General features: G+C 56.2%; 2 protein-coding genes across 2 annotated transcripts in view; both read right to left on the reverse strand.

Moving 5' to 3' along the window:
• LOC128852662 (C-type lectin Cal-like) overlaps positions 1 to 810 on the reverse strand; it is a 2,829-nt gene extending 2,019 nt beyond the window's left edge. The window contains exon 1 of the mRNA XM_054071073.1: positions 726 to 810. Within this exon, the coding sequence (XP_053927048.1) occupies positions 726 to 810 (85 nt within the window). The remainder of the gene's footprint in view (positions 1 to 725) is intronic.
• A 7,746-nt stretch (positions 811 to 8,556) lies between these two features.
• Positions 8,557 to 11,924, reverse strand: LOC128852671 (acrosin-like). Its single transcript, XM_054071205.1, has 5 exons — positions 11,854 to 11,924; positions 10,361 to 10,561; positions 9,802 to 10,067; positions 9,392 to 9,537; positions 8,557 to 8,910 (listed from the first exon to the last, which is right to left on the reverse strand). The coding sequence occupies exons 1-5, from the start codon at positions 11,922 to 11,924 to the stop codon at positions 8,557 to 8,559; spliced, it is 1,038 nt and encodes a 345-aa protein (XP_053927180.1).
• Positions 11,925 to 14,449: the final 2,525 nt, after the last annotated feature.

Genomic DNA, 14,449 nt, shown 5'->3' on the forward strand with positions numbered 1-14,449 from the left:
CAGGCTCTCTGGGAAGGGCATAGAATCGTTCATGTTGGAAAAGTCCTGAAGATTTTCCAGTCCAACCACCAACACAACACCAACCGTGCCTACTAAGCCATGTCCCAAAGTGCCACAGCAGCTTGGTGTTTTAAAACCTCCAGGGATGAGGACCCCTACACTGCCCTGGGCAGCCTCTGCCAGGGCTTCACCACTCTTTCAGGAAGAAAGATTGTCCAAGAGGACAATCCCTTCCCTGCTCCTGCTGCCCACCCCATGGTTGATCCAAGCCAGGATGTTGTTGGCCTTCTTGGCCACGCCAGCCACTGCCTGGTCATGTTCTGCTGCTGTTGACCAGCACTCCAAGGTCCTTTTCCTCCACTTTTCCCCAAGTCTGGAGCTTTCCCTGAGGTTGTTGTGACCAACAACCTGTGCCACTTACTTGCAGTTCTCCCAGGATCCCTGCACAGGCAGGCACAGGGCCAGCAGGACAAAGAAGAAGAAGAGCATCTTCATGATGCAGTAGTACTAACGAGGACCAACCGAGAGCTAGTGACGAGCACGGCACCAGCCGACGGACTGCCTGCAGTGCTCACGCTGCTCGCAGAGCCCTTGGCCCCGAGCTGATGTCACAAAGCCCCTGGTTCTGGGTGTTGGGTACAGTGAACTCGGGGTGGGGGGGACATGGGATGTTCCAATCAAGAGGGGAGGAAGGAGGTGAGGTTGGACACCGTGACAGCCCCGACCAAGTGCTCTGCTGGTGGGGTGAGCGTGGGCAGCCGTGGGGAGGCAGCAGCGCCCGACCCTGACTTCTGCCTGCTCCGAGGACATATTCGAGAGACCTTCCAATACCTGAAGGGGCTACAAGAAAGCTGGGGAGGGGCTGTTCATGAAGGCTTGTGGTGACTGGGCGAGGGGCAATGGGGATAAACTGGAACAGTCAGATTTAGGCTTGATATAAGGCAGAATTTCCTCGCCATGAGAGTGGTGAGGCCCTGGAAGAGGTTGCCCAGGGAAGTTGTGGCTGCCCTGTCCCTGGAGGTGTTCAAGGCCTGGTTGGATGAGGGCAGCCTGATCCCGTGGGATGTCCCTGCCCATGGCAAGTGGTGAGTGTGCCGACCAGGGAGGGTGCCCTCCTGGACCTGCTGTTTGTGAGGAGAGAAGGCCTTGTGGGGGACGTGACGGTTGGAGGACGCCTGGGACAAAGCCATCATGAGATGATAGGGTTTTCAGTTCTAGGTGAAATGAAGAGGGGGATTAGTAGAACAGTCCCATTAAAGTTGCAGAGGGCAGACTTTGGACTGTTGAGAAGGCTGGTTGGCAAAGTCCCATGGGAGACAGTCCTTAAGGGCAAGAGAGCCCACGAGGTCTGGGCGCTCTTCAGAAATGAAATCCTGTCAGCTCAGGAGCAAGCCATCCCCGTGTTCCGGAAAAGGAGCCGGCGGGGGAGAAAACCATCTTGGTTGAGTAAGGAGATCTTGAGAGGCATCAAAAAGAAGAGGAATGTCTATGAGCTGTGGAAGAAGGGACAGGCGTCTTGGGTGGACTACAGGGAGGAAGTGAGATCGCGCAGGGAAAAAATCAGGAGGGCTAAGGCCCAACTTGAAATCAAATTGGCTAAGTCTGTGAAAGATAATAAAATATCTTTCTACAAATGCATTAACAAGAAAAGGAGGACTGGGGAGGATATTCAATGCCATTTGGATGCAGAAGGAAGACCAGTGAGAAGGGATGAGGACAAGGCTGAGGTGCTTAATGCCTTCTTTGCCTCAGTCTTTTAGAGAAAGGCAAGTTGTTCTCTCTGTGTACAAACTCAGGAGTTAGAGGAGGCTGACGAAAGGCAGGTCTTGCCAAACTAACCTGATCGCCTTCTATGACAAAGTGACTCGACTACTGGATGGGGGAAAGGCTGTGCCTGTAGTCTTCTTGGACTTGAGGAAAGCCTTTGACACATTCTGAAGCAGAATGCTGTCAGAAAGTGTCAGCCTCCGGCCTGGACAGGCGCACACTCTCCTGGGTGGAAAACTGGTTGGATGGCCGAGCCCAGAGAGTGGTGGTCAATGGAGTTACCTCCAGCTGGAGGCCAGTTACAAGAGGGGTTCCCCAGGGCTCGGTACTGGGTCCAGCCCTGTTCAATGTCTGTATCAATGACCTGGATGAAGGCATTGAGTGTCCCCCTTAGCAAGTTTGAGGATGACACTAAGCTGGGTGGAAGCGTGGATCTGCTGGAGGGTTGGGAGGCTCTGCAAAGGGATCTGAACAGGCTGGATAGATGTCCTGAGACCAATGGCACGAGGTTTAACAAGGCCAAATGCCGGGTCCTGCATTTGGGGCACAGCAACCCTGTGCAGTGCTCCCGACCAGGAGAAGTGTGGCTGGAAAGCTGCCTGGAGGAGAAGGACGTGGGGGTGTTGGTTGACAACGACTGAAAGTGAGCCAGCAGTGGCCCAGGTGGCACCGAAGCTGGTGAAGGGGCTGGAGAAGAAGGGTTACGAGGAGCGGCTGAGGTCCGTGGGTTTGTTTAGCATGGAGGAGAGGAGATAGAGGAGAGACCTCGTACCTCTCTACAACTCCTTGAAAGAAGGTCGTTGATAGGAGGGTGCTGGGCTCTTCTCCCAAGGGACAGGGGACAGGACAAAGGGTAACGGCCTCAAGCTCCACCAGGGGAAGTTCAGGCTGGACATCAGGAGAAAACCTTTCCCAGAAAGGGTCATTGGGCACTGGCAGAGGCTGCCCAGGGATGGGGGTGGAGTCACCTTCCCTGGAGGCATTTAAGGGACAGATGGATGAGGTGCTGAGGGGTATGGTTCAGGGAGTGTTAGGAATGGTTGGACTCGATGATCCAGTAGGTCCTTTCCAGCCTTGTAATTCTATGATTCAATATCTATTAGAGCCCCCTACTGCACCCAACATGGACTGAATCTCTCCAACTGCACCCCAACATCCACTGGTCCCCCATCTGCACCCCAACAGCGATAGAACGCATCCAAAATCACCCCAATATAGACCGGGGTTCAATTACATCCAAACACCAATTGGACCTCAACTGCATTCCAATATTGACCGGACCCCCAAACCCTTCTGCACCCCAAACACACAGCCCACCACCTCCTGCACCCCTAAACCCTCTTGCACCCCAAAAGTTCCCCCAGAAGGTCCCCCCCCCATAAGGGACGCGCAGCAGCCCTGACTGTGCTCAGGGGGGTGGGGGCAGGAGTCAACACAGAGGGTTCTCCAGGGCAGGGGTCAGCCCCAAGGGGGTGTCCCCAAGGCAGGGGGCCCCAAGGGATGGGGTCCCCATAGAGGGTGTCCCTATACAGGCAGTGTCCCCTACTCAGGGGATCCCCAACTCAAGGTGCTCCCCATTCAAGGGGTCCCCAAGACAGGGGTGTCCCCAAGGTAGGGGGTGTCCCCAAGGCTGGAGGTCCCCAACTCAGGGGGTGTCCCCAGTACAGAGTGTCCCCAAAGCAGATTGTCCCCGTACAGTGGAGACTCCAAAGCAGGGGGTCCCCAACTCAAGATGTCCCCAACGCAGGGGGACATACAGGCGTTGTGCCCAACTCCCGCAACTCTACCATTGGAAATCGATAGGGCTGCAAGACCACTGAGTCACCGGCCAGGAATGGCATCACAGCATCCTGGGACAGTGACTCAATGGTGTCTTTGGTGCTTTGCCTTCTTCAGCTCTTGTCCAGAAGCCAGAGATCCCGGCTGTCCAAGCTCTCATCACTCATGATTTGGGATTAATGACTGCAGGTCCATGAGGTGTCCTGGTCAATGTTGGATGCACACAGATGTGTAGGAACCCACGTGTGATGTGTAGGACCCGTGTTCATCATGCAGGAAACCACATATGATGTGTAGGAACCCATGGATGGTGTGGAGGACCACATGTATAATATGTAGGATGCCATATCTGATGTGTAGGACCCCATGTTTGCTGTGTAGGACCCTGTGGATGTTGTGTAGGACCCAATGGATGATGTGTAGGACCCCATTTTTGTCATGTAGGAGCTCTGCTGCTCCCTCTGCTCCTCAGCTTTTGGGTTTGGTGGACACTCTGCAGAACCTCTGGCCCCTCCCTTGCCATCACACCCATCTCCTCCTGGTCTCACCACCCTCCCCGTGGAGGCCCGGCCAGCAGCGTGGCCACTTGACCAAAGCTTGGCCATCACCATTGACCTGAGGGGCGTTGCCCCCCTTGGTGGTCCTGAGGCCTCCGTCATCTCCACTGTCGCGCCCACAACCAAATTTCTGCCCCCTCTCCCAATTTCACAGTGTGTGTGGGGGCAAGGTTGGCTTTAGCCGGTGGCGTCCTCACATCTGCCCCTCCCATTTCTGCCCCCCCCCTTTCTGCCCCCTCATCCATTTCTGACCCCCCATTCCACCTCCCCCTTTCTGCCTCCCCATCTGCCCCCTCCTCACCCCTTTCTGCGCCCTATCCCTTTCTGCCTCCCAGCTCTTTCTGCCCCCCTATCCCCTCACCCCTTTCTGCCCCCCTATCCCTTTCTGCCCCCTTTTTCTGCCCCCATCAATTTCTGAGCCCCCATCTGCCCCCTCTTCTCCTTTTTCTGCCCCTCCACCCCTTTCCACCACTCACCCAATTCAGCTTCCTCACCCATTTCTCTCCCCTCATCCCTTTCTGCGCCTCCTTCTTTTCTGCCCATCCCTTTCTGACACTCCATCCCTTTCTGACCCCCAACACTTATTGCCCCCCATCCCTTTTTGTCCCCTCATCCTTTTTGCCTCCCCCTTTCTCACCCCCCACCCCTATCTGCCCTCTCCTCACCCCTTTTGGTCCCACAAACCCCTTTCTGTCCCCCCCCCCATTTCTCCTCTCCACCCTTTTCTTTCCCCCAATCTTTTCTGCCCCTCATCTCTTTCTGCCCCCTGTTTCTGTCCCCCCATCACTCTCAGTTCCCTCTCTCCCCCTCCATGTCCCCTCTCCTTATCCTCAAAGGTCACTGTCCCTGCCCCGGCCGTTACCAACTTCTCCTTTCCTGGGGGCCGTTGCTGTTATCGGGGTGGCCGGTCCTTATCTGGGCCCCACAGACGAGCGATGAGCCCCATAGCTGAGTGATGAGGCCCAAATCTGTGTGCTGAGCCCCATAGAGGGGCGCTGAGCCTCACAGAGGGCCCATCTACAAGAAGGGTTGCAGGGAGGATCCAGGGAACTCCAGGCCTGTCAGTCTGACCTCAGTGCCGGGGAGAGTCATGGAACAGGTGATCTTGAGTGCTACCACAAAGCACATGCAAGAGAAGCGAGTGATCAGGCCCAGTCAACACGGCTTCACGAAAGGCAGGCCTTGCCAAACTAACCTGATCGCCTTCTATGGCAAAGTGACTCGACTGCTGGGTGAGGGAAAGGCTGTGCCTGTCGTCTTCTTGGACTTGAGGAAAGCCTTTGACAGTTTCTGACAGCATTCTGCTTGAGAAAGTGTCAGCCTCTGGCCTGGACAGGCGCACACTCTCCTGGGTGGAAAACTGGTTGACACTAAGCTGGGTGGAAGCGTGGATCTGCTGGAGGGTAGGGAGGCTCCAAAGGGATCAGAACAGGCTGGAAAGATGGGCAGAAACCAATGGCACGAGGTTTAACAAGGCCAAATGCCGGGTCCTGCATTTGGGGCACAACAACCCTGTGCAGTGCTCCAGATCAGGAGAAGTGTGGCTGGAAAGCTGCCTGGAGGAGAAGGACGTGGGGGTAATGGCTGACAGCCGACTGAAGATGAGCCAGCAGTGGCCCAGGTGGCCAAGAAGGCCCATGACATCTTGGCTTGGATCAGAAATGTTGTGACCAGCAGGTCCAGGGAGGTTATTCCCCTCTGTACTCAGCACTGGTGAGACCGCACCATAAGTACTGTGTTAAGTTCTGGAGCCCTCACCACAAGAAGGATGTTGAGGCTCTGGAGCGTGTCCAGAGAAGAGCAATGAAGCTGGTGAGGGGTCTGGAGAGGAAGGGTTACGAGGAGCGGCTGAGGGCCATGGGGTTGTTTAACCTGGAGAAGAGGAGGCTGAGGGGAGACCTTCTTACTCTCTACAACTGCCTGAAAGGAGGTTGTGGAGAGGAGGGAGCTGGGCTCTTCTCCCAAGTGACTGAGGACAGGACAAAGGGGAATGGCCTCAAGCTCCATCAGGAGAGGTTCAGGCTGGATATCAGAAAAAAATTCTGGAACAGGTTGCCCAGGCAGGGGGAGGAGTCACCTTCCCTGGAGGTGTTTATGGAACGGGCCACCCTGATAACAGCAACGGCCCCCAGGAAAGGAGAAGTCGTTAACGGCCAGGGCAGGGACAGTGACCTGTCAGAGTGACAGGCCTGTAGTTCCCCGCGTCCTCCCTGCAACCCTTCTTGTAGATGGGCACAACTTTAGCCAGCCTCCAGTCTAGTGGAACTTCCCCAGTCAGCCAGGACCGCTGGAAGATGATGGAAAGGGGTTTAGAAAGGACATCTGCCAGCTCCTTGAATACTCTTGGGTGGATCCTCTTGGCCTTTGTGCTGGGGAGGCCACACCTCGAATCCTGGGCTCAGTTTTGGGCCCCTCATGCCAAGAAAGACCTTAAAGAGCTGGAGCACATGCAGAGAAGGGAACGGAGCTGGGGATGGGTTTGGAGGCCGTGAGTTCAGAGAGCAGCTGAGGGCCCTGGGGCTGTTTAGTCTGGAGAAGGGGAGGCTGAGGGCAGACTGGGAGACATGTGGAAGCTGTGCTCGTGTGGGGGAACTCCTTCACGTGGTGGCAGAGCTGTGGGAGGAGGTAAATAGCCTAAGGACCATCAGGGAATGTGAGAGGGAGATGGATCACTGGAGCAGAGCCCTCTCACAAACTCGGCAGGCTGCTGGAGCCAGTGCGGCTGAGCAACACCCACCTGCAAAGTGCAAGGTTGGGAGAACGAGAGATGGGGAATGGCAGCAAGTTCCTGCCCGGCGCAGGAAACCTGCTCCCCCCACCCAGACAACAAACCCCTAGAGACCCCTCAAGAACAAATAGGAAGCCCTGCAGGTGGAACCCATCCCCAAGGATGAAGAAGATGGCTCCCACAGCCTAGAAACATTCCCTAGGCTGTGCCATCCTCAGATGACCTTAAAAACATCCTCTGTGAAGAAGAAGAGGAGAATGATTGTCTTCGGGGATTTCCTTCCAGTGATGACATAGAGCACAGAGAGCTGAAAGCCATTAAGAGAGATTTCAGGAACCTAGGGAGAACGATGGAGGGCTCTGTGGCACACATAGAGTTTAGTTCCATCCCAACGCTAAGGAATGAGGAGCAGGAGGTCAAAGAGAAGCAGTTGATTAATGCCTGGCTCCGAGCCTGGTGTGAGGAGAGAGGCTTTGCGTTCTTCGCTCATGGGGTGGCCCACGCAACCCCAGGCTTTCTTACTAGGCATGGGACACGCTTGTCTCCTAGGGGGACTAAAGTCCTTCCTAACAATCCAGCTAATCTCTTAAATAGAGCTTTAAAGTAGATGGGAAGGGGGAGGGGGACAAGACCAGGCTAGTCGGGAGTGAGCCTGGAAGTGGGACTCCAGTGACTGAGAGATGGTGTGTTGGAGAGGACCGTCAGTACATCACCACAGAGCAAGTGGGGGCGATTGTACCTGGGAACAGTAAGGATGAAACTGGTGCTAAGGTGTTAGTTATTCCAAGGAGCAGCCAGTCGGGAATGAGCTCTATACCCTTTCTGAGGGCTGAAGGTTCGCCAGCCCAGTCCAAATGCATTTACACCAATGCACACAGCGTGGGCAACAAGAAGGTGGAGTTGGAAGCTGTTGTAGGGCAAGGTGACTACGATGTCATTGCCATCGCGGAAACGTGATGGGATGACTCGTGTAACTGGAGTGTAACTCATATAACTTTATGCTTTCCTGTTGGACGCACGTTGAGATCTGTTCCTGTAAGTGTTTTTAATCCATTTCAACCGCCCCAGACAGCCTCGTGCCCTGCAAATAGTTTTAATGCAAGTACTGTACTGGGTGGATCTGTCTCGGGCCATGTCAAATGCACTGTATGTTGACCGGTTTGAGGAAACGATGTGATGTGTTGAGCATTCAATGGAGATGTTTCATTGGGGCTGGGGTTTGGGGGGTGGGGTGCTGTTCCAGGTCCAGCTCAGAAGCCTCTGTAGGGTGTTGGAACTGAATCCTCTTTGAGGTCCCTTCCAACTCAAACCACTCTGTGATTGTCTGAAGACCTCCAGGCCCTGGGACCGCTATTCCCTTCCGCTGCACTGTGTCCCTTGTCTCACAGCATGCACGGGTTCAGCTTTTGGAGTGAGTCTTTGCCTTTGTGCCCTCCTTTCCTTGTGCAGGGACCAGGCCTGGAGTGCTTGCCTCGCCCCGGAGACGGAATGAAGCTGAAGCAGAGTTTGCTGTGAAAACTATTTATTCCTAGACAGAATAGGCTCAAAACAGAATCCAAAGAAAATAGACCCATCTGCCGTAGGCATGGATGGGCAACGTGAGGCGTGAGGGAAGGATCAAGCAGGTCTGGGCCCCTGAGGCTGCCTTTGGAGCAGCAGGCATTGCCCCAGAAGGACACGGTGGTGGCCCCATGCAGCCTGTCCTGCATCCTCTTCCCCCTGTTCTCACATGCTTCTGCCTTTCAGGACCTGCAGGAACTCCTGCAGCTGAGTGAAGAACTCCAGCATCTTATTGAGTGCATAAAGGCAGGAGCTGAAATAACTTGTCTCTGTTTTTTGAGGCATCTCCACAGGGTTTGATGCGGTGGGAATGTGGCTCCAGGCGTGTTCCGTTGCATTGGCTGCTCGAACGGAGTACCGCGTGATCTGAGTCAGGATCCAGTTACGGAAGTGCTGTGTGGAGGTGTAGACCCCCGGCCGACGGGCTCTGGCACAGCCTACCCCAAAGCTGGTCACTCCCACCAGCCAGAAGTGGTCAGCATGGGGATCTTGGCAGACCAGAGGACCCCCGCTGTCCCCCTGCAGAGAAAGAGAAGAGTAGATTCAGGGGGTGCTGGGGGCTCTGTCAGTGCCAGGGCTGGCTCCTGCTCTCTCCCAGCAGCTGCCAGAGCTGTGTTCCCTGCACAGAAAGGCTCTGCTCCGGTGCTGGAGCCGACAGAACGTGGTTGGGGAGGTGTCTGTGGGACTATAAAGCAGGCCTCTCTCTCCTCTCTGCCCATGGACCCTGGCTGTGGGGCAGAGGGATGTTCCAGGGTTGGTGCCTGGACCTACGGGCTGAGGAGAACGTGGGATGGGCTTTATGGGGAGAGTCACAGGGCTGTGGGACGGGCTGGACGGTGAGCATGGACAAGCAGTTGGAGAGCAGGAGGTGAACTCAGGAGCGATGGGGAGCCAGCGGTGGGAGGGGGACTTGCTGGGCGAAGCAGGCACCGGGGTAGATTGGGGCAGCTGTGCTGGGGCTGCCGGTGCTGCTGGGGCGGGAGTGGGATCATGCTCCTACCTGGCAGGTGTCGATGCCTCCTTGCGGATAGCCCGCACACAGGTTGTGGGGGTGGATGTCCCCATGGTACCACCCGCTGCTGTTACAGATTCGAAGGTCGATGAGGGGGACCTTGGCCTCCTGCAGCGACGGGGGTAGTCCTCCAGCTGTGGGCAAGACAGGAATAAGCACGCGGCAGCTGCTGCCACTTCCCGTCCCCCCTTCCCTAGGGCTTGGCTTTGCGTCCACAGAGGCATCGTGGTGTTTCCCTTCCACCCTGCTTTGGCTGACAGCTCATTCCCATCTCCCCATGAGACACAGATGACTCTGCAGACTGACGTTGGCTCCTGCCTCTGCTGTCAGGACACCCAGCCCATCTGCCCAGGGTTCCCAGCTTGCACCCGCCATAGAAATACTTTTGGGGAACTCACATCTGGCCGTGGTGCCCCCCCAGCCACCAACATAGCAGTTTCTCAGCTGCCGCAGTTGCAGGGAGAAGTCAGGCACGCAGGCGAGCTGCACGTAGGGCGTGCACTGGAGAGGCTCGTAGAGTTCCATCAGAGCGATGTCATTCGCCTGAGTGGTTTTATCGTAGTCGTCATGAATGATGATCTGTCTGACGTAGCTGATTTGTGTCTCTGGGCCCATGTCAGTTAAGGAGGTGGTACCGGCCACCACGCGCCACGCTGGGACATCCCTGGAAAGCAGAGGGAGAGAGGGGTGAGAGGCAGCAGAGGCACGCGCTGGAGCAGCCCAGCAGCTCCTTGCCTCCTGCTTGCCGAGGGAAAGAGGAGAGCTTGTGGGGCATCTATGCCCCAACACGCCTGAGCCACAAGGACTGTGGGGATGGAGGCATCTGGGATGCAGCGGCACGACCGCATCCTTTGTCTGGGTGCACTGCAAGGAACCGGGCTGGGAGTCACCCGTGATGCTGCACGCTGGGCCTGTGCCGGGGTTTTGGGGCTCTCCCTGTTCCCTGCTCCTCCTTACTGGCTATTGACGAAGCAGTGGGCTGCCGTCAGCACCCACTGTGGGTGGATGAGGGACCCTCCACAGGCGTGAAAGACGTGCGTCTCCCGGACCTTCTGCACACTCACAATCCCTGGCCAGGATCCTGGCTGGGCATCTCTGCCCCCAACAACACGCACTGAGCCGTAGCCATAGGAAACCGAGGGCCGCAGTCCGCAGGTCCTGTGAAAACAAGAAACTCATTACTGTCCTGCTCGAGGCATTGATGTTGTTTGGGCAGAAGGTCGGGCACCTTCTCTCCCCACCCGGCATTGCTGCGTGGAGCGCAGAGCCAGGGAACCCTGTAGGGTGTGCAGGCATCCACCCCTGTCTCTGCTTTACCCCCTTAGAGGAGCTGTGCCAGCAGCCTGGGCGCTGGCGAGGAACGGCAGCTGCCGCATAGGGTTGGGGAAGGAACCACGTGGGATAGATGAAGGTGTTGCGAAGTGAGCATCCTCCAGTGAAGCCCAGCAGCGTTTCTGCCAGCCAACTACTGGCTCCCGTTCAGCTGCTGTTGACCAGCATCCCCAGGTCCTATTCCTCCACTTTTCCCCAAGCCTGGAGCGTTCCCTGTGGTTGATGTGACCAACAACCTGTGCCACTTACTTGCAGTTCTCCCAGGATCCCTGCACAGGCAGGCACAGGGCCAGCAGGACAAAGAAGAAGAAGAGCATCTTCATGATGCAGTAGTACTAACGAGGACCAACCGAGAGCTAGTGACGAGCACGGCACCAGCCGACGGACTGCCTGCAGTGCTCACGCTGCTCGCAGAGCCCTTGGCCCCGAGCTGATGTCACAAAGCCCCTGGTTCTGGGTGCTGGGTACAGGGAACTCAGGGCGGGGGTGGACATGGGATGTTCCAATGAGGAGGGGAGCTAGGAGGTATGGTTGGACACCCAAAAAACCCCTGCTGAATGCTCTGCTGGCAGGGTGAGCATGGTCAGCCTTGGGGAAGGTAGCAGCGCCTGGCTCTGAGCTCTCCCTGCCAAGAGCCGGCATGGAAACACCAACGGTGGCAGCCCAGGCTCTCTGGGAAGGGCATAGAATCGTTAATGTTGGAAAAGTCCTGAAGATTTTCCAGTCCAACCACCAATACAACACCAACCGTGCCTACTAAGCCATGTCCCAAAGTGCCACAGCAACTTGGTGTTTTAACACCTCCAAGGATGAGGACCCCTACACTGCCCTGGGCAGCCTCTGCCAGGGCTTCACCACTCTTTCAGGAAAGAAAGTTTTCCTAACATCCAGTCATAAACCTTCTTTAGCACAACCTGAGTCCATTTCCTATTGTTTTGTTGCTTGTCCCCTGTTGGACCACAACAACACTTGCCTCACCACAGCCTGCTTTGTGGGAGCTGCAGAGAGTGATGAGGTCTCCTCTTAAGCCTCCTCTTGTCCAGCTGCTGTTGACCAGCACTCCAAGGTCCTTTTCCTCCACTTTTCCCCAAGCCTGGAGCTTTCCCTGAACCACTTACTTGCAGTTCTCCCAGGATCCCTGCACAGGCAGGCACAGGGCCAGCAGGACGAACAAGAAGAGCATCTTCATGATGCAGTAGTACTAACGAGGACCAACCGAGAGCTAGTGACGAGCACGGCACCAGCCGACGGACTGCCCGCAGTGCTCACGCTGCTCGCAGATCCTTGGCCCCGAGCTGATGTCACAAAGCCCCTGGTTCTGGGTGCTGGGTACAGGGAACTTGAGGGGGCAGGGGGGGGGATGTGGGACGTTCCAAGGAGGAGTGGAGCTAGGAGGTATGGTTGGACACCCAAAAAACCCCTGCTGAATGCTCTGCTGGCAGGGTGAGCATGGTCAGCCTTGGGGAAGGTAGCAGCGCCTGGCTCCGAGCTCTCCCTGCCAAGAGCCGGCATGGAAAATCCAACGGTGGCAGCCCAGGCTCTCTGGGAAGGGCATAGAATCGTTAATGTTGGAAAAGTCCTGAAGATTTTCCAGTCCAACCACCAACACAACACCAACCGTGCCTACTAAGCCATGTCCCAAAGTGCCACAGCAGCTTGGTGTTTTAAAACCTCCAGGGGTGAGGACTCCAGCAGTGCCCTGGGCAGCCTCTGCCAGGGCTTCACCACTCTTTCAGGAAAGAAAGATTGTCCACGAGGACAATCCCTTCCCTGCTCCTGCTGCCCACCCCATGGTTGATCCAAGCCAGGATGTTGTTGGCCTTCTTGGCCACGCCAGCCACTGCCTGGTCATGTTCTGCTGCTGTTGACCAGCACTCCAAGGTCCTTTTCCTCCACTTTTCCCCAAGTCTGGAGCTTTCCCTGTGGTTGATGTGACCAACAACCTGTGCCACTTACTTGCAGTTCTCCCAGGATCCCTGCACAGGCAGGCACAGGGCCAGCAGGACAAAGAAGAAGAAGAGCATCTTCATGATGCAGTAGTACTAACGAGGACCAACCGAGAGCTAGTGACGAGCACGGCACCAGCCGACGGACTGCCCGCAGTGCTCACGCTGCTCGCAGATCCTTTAGCCCCGAGCTGATGTCACAAAGCCCCTGGTTCTGGGTGTTGGGTACAGTGAACTCGGGGTGGGGGGGATGTGGGACGTTCCAATCAAGAGGGGAGGAAGGAGGTGAGGTTGGACACCGTGACAGCCCCGACCAAGTGCTCTGCTGGCAGGGTGAGCGTGGGCATCCGTGGGGAGGCAGCAGCGCCCGACCCTGACTTCTGCCTGCTCCGAGGACATATTCGAGAGACCTTCCAATACCTGAAGGGACTACAAGAAAGCTGGGGAGGGGCTGTTCATGAAGGCTTGTGGTGACTGGGCGAGGGGCAATGGGGATAAACTGGAACAGTCAGATTTAGGCTTGATATAAGGCAGAATTTCCTCAGCATGAGAGTGGTGAGGCCCTGGAAGAGGTTGCCCAGGGAAGTTGTGGCTGCCCTGTCTCTGGAGGTGTTCAAGGCCTGGTTGGATGAGGGCAGCCTGATCCCGTGGGATGTCCCTGCCCATGGCAAGTAGTGAGTGTGCCGACTCGACTACTGGACTAATCACTCGACTACTGGATGGGGGAAAGGCTGTGGATGTAGTCTTCTTGGACTTGTGGAAAGCCTTTGACACAGTTTCTGACAGCATTCTGCTTCAGAAACTGTCAGCCTCTGGCCTGGACAGGCGCACACTCTCCTGGGTTGAAAACCGGTTGGATGGCCGGGCCCAGAGAGTGGTGGTCAATGGAGTTACCTCCAGCTGGAGGCCAGTCACAAGTGGAGTTCCTCAGGGCTCAGTACTGGGTCCAGCCCTGTTCAATGTCTTTATCAATGACCTGGATGAAGGCATCGAGTGCACCCTCAGCAAGTTTGCAGATGACACTAAGCTGGGAGGAAGTGTCGATCTGCTGGAGGGTAGGGAGGCTCTGCAAAGGGATCGGAACAGGCTGGACTGCTGGGCCGAGACCAATGGGATGAGGTTTAACAAGGCCAAATGCAGGGTCCTGCACTTGGGGCACAACAACCCTATGCAGCGCTACAGACTGGCGGAAGAATGGCTGGAGAGCTGCACGGAAGAGAAGGACCTGGGGGTGCTGGTTGACAGCCGACTGAACATGAGCCAGCAGTGTGCCCAGGTGGCCAAGAAGGCCAATGGCATCTTGGCTTGTATCAGAAATGGGGTCAACAGCAGGTCCAGGGAGGTTATTCTCCCTCTGTACTCAGCACTGGTGAGACGGCACCTTGAATACTGTGTTCAGTTCTGGACCCCTCACCACAAGAAGGATGTTGAGGCTCTGGAGCGTGTCCAGAGAAGAGCAACAAAGCTGGTGAGGGGGCTGGAGAACAAGTCTTACAAGGAGCAGCTGAGAGAGCTGGGGTTGTTTAGCCTGGAGAAGAGGAGGCTGAGGGGAGACCTTCTTACTCTCTACAACTGCCTGAAAGGAGGTTGTGGAGAGGAGGGAGCTGGCCTCTTCTCCCAAGTGACAGGGGACAGGACAAGAGGGAATGGCCTGAAGCTCCGTCAGGGGAGGTTCAGGTTGGATATCAGAAAAAAATTCTTCACAGTAAGAGTCATTGGGCACTGGAACAGCTGCCCAGGGAGGGGGTGGAGTCACCTTCCCTGGAGG

Source organism: Cuculus canorus, chromosome 1 (genome assembly GCF_017976375.1).
Source record: "Cuculus canorus isolate bCucCan1 chromosome 1, bCucCan1.pri, whole genome shotgun sequence".
Taxonomy (NCBI): Eukaryota; Metazoa; Chordata; class Aves; order Cuculiformes; family Cuculidae; genus Cuculus; species Cuculus canorus.

Bases quoted from the DNA above. Each gene is read 5' to 3' on its own strand.
- LOC128852671 (XM_054071205.1), bottom strand. From the start codon at position 11,924: ATGAAGATGCTCTTCTTGTTCGTCCTGCTGGCCCTGTGCCTGCCTGTG. The intron at 10,068-10,360 runs GTAAGGAGGAGC...TCTGCTTTCCAG, and splicing joins CACTGCTTCGTCAATAGCCA to GGATGTCCCAGCGTGGCGCG. The intron at 8,911-9,391 runs GTAGGAGCATGA...CTTTCTCTGCAG, and splicing joins GAGGCATCGACACCTGCCAG to GGGGACAGCGGGGGTCCTCT.